The sequence below is a fragment of the Pterocles gutturalis genome, unplaced genomic scaffold, assembly GCF_000699245.1.
Source record: "Pterocles gutturalis isolate BGI_N339 unplaced genomic scaffold, ASM69924v1 scaffold18820, whole genome shotgun sequence".
NCBI classification, from domain to species: domain Eukaryota; kingdom Metazoa; phylum Chordata; class Aves; order Pterocliformes; family Pteroclidae; genus Pterocles; species Pterocles gutturalis.
The window spans coordinates 1-4,502 of NW_010138642.1; the positions used below are offsets into that span (position 1 = coordinate 1).

At 42.8% G+C, this 4,502-nt stretch overlaps 1 protein-coding gene across 1 annotated transcript; it reads left to right on the plus strand.

The window, feature by feature from the left end:
* Positions 1-4,189: 4,189 nt before the first annotated feature.
* On the plus strand, positions 4,190-4,283 carry LOC104468827 (V-type proton ATPase subunit e 1; the record flags this gene model as incomplete). The annotated part of the gene is made up of 1 exon (XM_010083075.1): positions 4,190-4,283. A coding segment is annotated over one exon (94 nt), but the record flags the coding sequence as incomplete, so codon positions are not given.
* Positions 4,284-4,502: the final 219 nt, after the last annotated feature.

Below are 4,502 nucleotides of genomic sequence, written 5' to 3' on the forward strand. Positions count from 1 at the left end.
GTGTAGAATTATAGAACAGCCCTGGTTGGAAAGGACTTTGTAAGTTCATCTGGTCCAACCTTTCTTTCCTCTGTTTTATTCAAATGCATGTAAGTTTGTTCTTGCCGTATCCTTATCCTTTTCCTTTTTGGGGGAGGCATTGAAAAAAATTCAGACCTCAATTTGGGTGACTAAAGGAGGAGACTCATTTTTCATACCAGTCTTGCAGGAAGCCCAAAAGAATGGTTTCTGAGGGTTCTTTGTTGGATATGTTCGGGTTAAAGTAACTTGTGTTGCCCCAAGTATGGTCTTCTGTATTTGTGTGTCCTTAGGTCGCTGGGGCTGTTACCTGCATCTCTTTAAGAGTTGTTCAGAACTCTGCTAGACCTACTTTCGTACTCTGAGTTACCTTTCCAGTTGAAAATAAGGGAAAAAGCAATTTCCTGTCCTCCTTAAACACTGCTTGATTGACAGATTGATTTGCATCGTACTGAATTTGTGCTGACTTTAAAGTCAATCACAGTTTAACTTAAAGCTGTTTCTTCTGTGTTTAGTGCTAACAGTGGTCATTTTGAATAACCATACTGATCACATGGTGTTAATTTGGTTGTTCTATGGAAAATTTTTGCATGTGTAACTGCATAATTTTTGTACAGAAATTGCACCCAGCAGCCTTTTGAGGGAGAATACATGACCCTCGGGAACCTTACAAAATAGAATGCAAAGTACAAGGAGTTACTGCTGCAGAAATTATAGGTTACAGCATGTTGTAAGGTACTGTCAAAGTCTAAATCTGTTTTACTGTTTACAAAGCCGTTCCTGAAACAGTACCGTGATTCCAGGAGGCCTGCATGGATGAAAAAGGAAGTCCTGGACAAACTCAAACATGAAAAGGAAGCCTACAGAGGGTGGAAGCAAGGACAGGTAGCCTGGGAGGAATACAGAGAAATTGTCTGAGCAGACAGGTAAATCCCTGGTAGAAGTCAGTCTGTCCAGGGATGTAAAGGGCAACAAGAGGAGCTTCCATAGATACAGCAATGATAAAAGGAAGACTAGGGAGAATGTGGGCCCTCTCCAGAAGGAAATAGGAGACCTGGTTACCCAGGTTTTGGAGAAGGCTGAGGCACGCAACAACTTTTTGCCTCGGTCTTCAGCGGCACATGCTCAGGCCACACCACTGAAGTTGCAGAAGGCAAAGGCAGGGACTGGGAGAATGAATTGAGAGCAGCCCTGAGGAGGACTTGGCCGTGTTGGTTGATAAGAAGGTGAACGTGACCCAGCAATGTGTGCTTGCGCCCAGAAAGCCAACCAGATCTTGGGCTGCATCAAAAGAAGTGTGACCAGCAGGTCGAGGGAGGGGATTCTCCCCCCCCTACTCTGCTCTTGTGAGACCCCACCTGGAGTGCTGCGTCCAGCTCTGGAGTCCTCAGCACAGGAAAGAGGCAGGTCCAGAGGAGAGCCACAAAGATGGACAGAGGGCTGGAGCACCTCCCATACAATGACAGGCTGAGAGAGTTGGGGTTTTTCAGCCTGGAGACGAGAAGGCTCCAGGGAGACCTTAGAGCAGCCTTCCAGGGCTGAAAGGGGGGCTACAGGAGAGATGGGGGGGCTCTTGATCAGGGGGTGGAGTGATAGGATGAGGGGTAATGGTTTTAAGCTGAAAGAGGGGAGATTTAGATTAGATATTAGGAAGAAATGTTTTCCTGTGCGGGGGGTGAGGCAGTGGACCAGGTTGCCCAGAGAAGCTGTGGATGCCCCATCCCTGGAGGGGTTCAAGGCCAGGCTGGATGAGGCTTTGAGCAACCTGGGCTAGTGGGAGGTGTCCCTGCCCATGGCATGGGGGGGGGACTTGATGATCTTTACACTCCCTTCCATCCCAGACTATCCTGTGATTCTGTGATATTCTACTAACAGAGGACAGGGTCCTTGAACAATTGTATTATTTGCTACTGATTCTAGAAGGATTAAAATATGGTTGCTCAAATTGACATTTAAGCAGAGATAGCAGGACCTTAATTTGTAATATGCAGCATAGACAGATGGCAGTTATGGTAGAAAGACCTTTTAAAAAATCTTTCTGGTAGAACATAAGGGACTTTGATTTCCTTGTCTGAACTGGGTAATTAAAACTGTTGTAAGAAGTATCTGGTAGAATTTAAGGACCTGTGGGTGGTTTGAGTGCTAGACCTGATTTTAGCAACTCTAGAACATTATGTGTTGGTTTACAGTGGCTTGTTTTGTTTTACTTTGAATGCCACGTTTTGTTTTGCATTGTTATGATAGATTATTGTATGAAGCAGCATTACTTAAGCAAAATGTGGGAAAAGCTTTTTCATGTCTTATCTTGAATGCAAGGGAGTCATGGAGTTCAGTGCCCAAAGACTGCTCTAAATTATTAGGCCGAGCAGAGCAGGGAGGAGGAATGTACTATTGACCTGTAATGCCACTATGGCTCGGAGCTTGGGTATCCAGCGTGGTTTCAACAAATAGCTTTTGAAAACTGCACAGTGCTTGCCTAAAGCATGGTTGTACAGCTGGGACACGTCAATATTTTGAATGTGCTTCCAGCTCATTTAATTCACAGCCATGCTGAGTCTGAACCCAGGAAGCATAGGGAGGTGAGATATTTCTGCACAGAGTTCCTTCCTTCTGTACAGTGAGAGAATAATGTGCTTTAACAGGCTTTTAGTGTTCCTACCCTCCTCCCACTTCTGTTAGTTCAGGATGCTAAAGGCAGATGGCACAGTGCTCTGGCACCCCTTCTGTCTCTTGTATCTGAAAATTAACCCTTGCAAAATAAATACCATGGGGGTTTTTTAGAGCTAATTTGCTATTTTCCCGTAGGTATATTTAATGTAATGATTAAGATGGTTTCAAAATACGTTGTTGTACATCGCTTTGGATAGCAAAGTGGAAACATGTCAACCTAAAGGTTACTGGCTCTTGTTGGTGGTGTCTTGCTGATGTTTTAATTGCTTTGTAGAGCCTGCTACTTGTTTCAAGGCTTGCGTGACTGATAGACTGCTGCAGGCTCAGGAGGTCATTTTAACTAGAGTCCTACTTTGTGCAAAACTGAAAGTGGCATTGAAAAAAAATCTGTAAATTTTAAGAGGATTTATGTGTTTTCTGTAAGTCTGGCCTGCGTCTTTTGCCGCTGGCTGTTCTAGCCATTTTACAGCAGACTTGCACTTCATTTGCTGGTCAAAGCATCAGGGTTTGTGTGGAATTTTCCATGACTGCCTAAGCACTCTGATACATTTGTGGCAGCTCCCATTACAAAGCTGCTCTGCTTTTTCTCCTCCTTACAAAGCATTCTAGAAATAGCAGACAGATGAGCCAGTGTGTTCGCTAAATGTGTTTATATAGTTACCATTTAACATAGATATAAATCCATAGAAGTGTCCATTGCTTTTTCTGTGTCTTGTAATATTTACAAAGCAAATATATCTTTTTAACAGTGGAATATTTATTTCTGTTTAGCTTTCCTGGATATTTTCCACAAACTACATTCCTCTTGTTCTCTGTTCTGGCTATGGCTTCTGCAGTGTTGGTTTGTGAACTGCTCTGGTGACAAGGCTGCTGTTGCTGATGATCTGGGAGTTGCTGTCTCATGTTGGTTTTGTTGTGGGTGTTTCAATTTTGTGTGTGTGTTCCTCGTGCCCTTTGCTTCGGGTCCCTGTTTCTTGACCTCCGTGCTAGGTTTAAATTCACTTTGTTCAATCTCTGATGAAAAATATACCATGTCTGCAAGGGTAGGTTGTCATGCACTGAAAATAAGAGCAAAGGAGAGGGAGTATTTTTTGCTGAGGATTTTGTTTAAAGGATGCTTTAAAGGCACTGAGAGGAGGCCTGTCTCTCTTACATTTCTATCTTCTGGGCCCACAAATATGTGAGTTTGATATGTCTCAAAACACTTTCCTGTCAAAGGAAAAGTATGAGAGAAATGCTGTCAGGTGGTTTTGTGTTGCTTTAAATTGAACAGGACAATTTATTGATTCAGTTGTGGAATGATTTGGTACCAAATATTCATTGCTTGTATCTGGTCTTTGTGTCTGAGCTCAAGTAAAATTTTGGTTTGATACTAGACCTTCCTGAAAATTATTTTTTTATTCTTCGATAGTACTTGTGCTTTGGACAAGCCTTTCTATTATCATAAGCTTGGTAATTTGGCTGATGTTCTCTCTTTTGGGTTGGGGGGGTTGTCTTGCAGTTGGCTGATTGCAATTCTGGCTCAACTCAACCCTCTCTTTGGGCCGCAGTTAACCAATGAGACAATCTGGTATCTTAAATATCACTGGCCTTAAGGATGTCTGTCCTCTGCTGCAGTTTATTGACTAGGTGAGTATAACCAGATTTATTAATCTATTTGGTATGTTAAAGCTTCAGGAGAAATTGAACAGTAGCGTAAGCAGTGTGTTCAGAATTGCTGGCTGTTTTGTAGGAGAAATCTGTCTTTCTATAGGCTGCAACAAAACATAATTTGGCTGTTAATCTTGACTGGATACCATGAAAAGCTTGGGCTG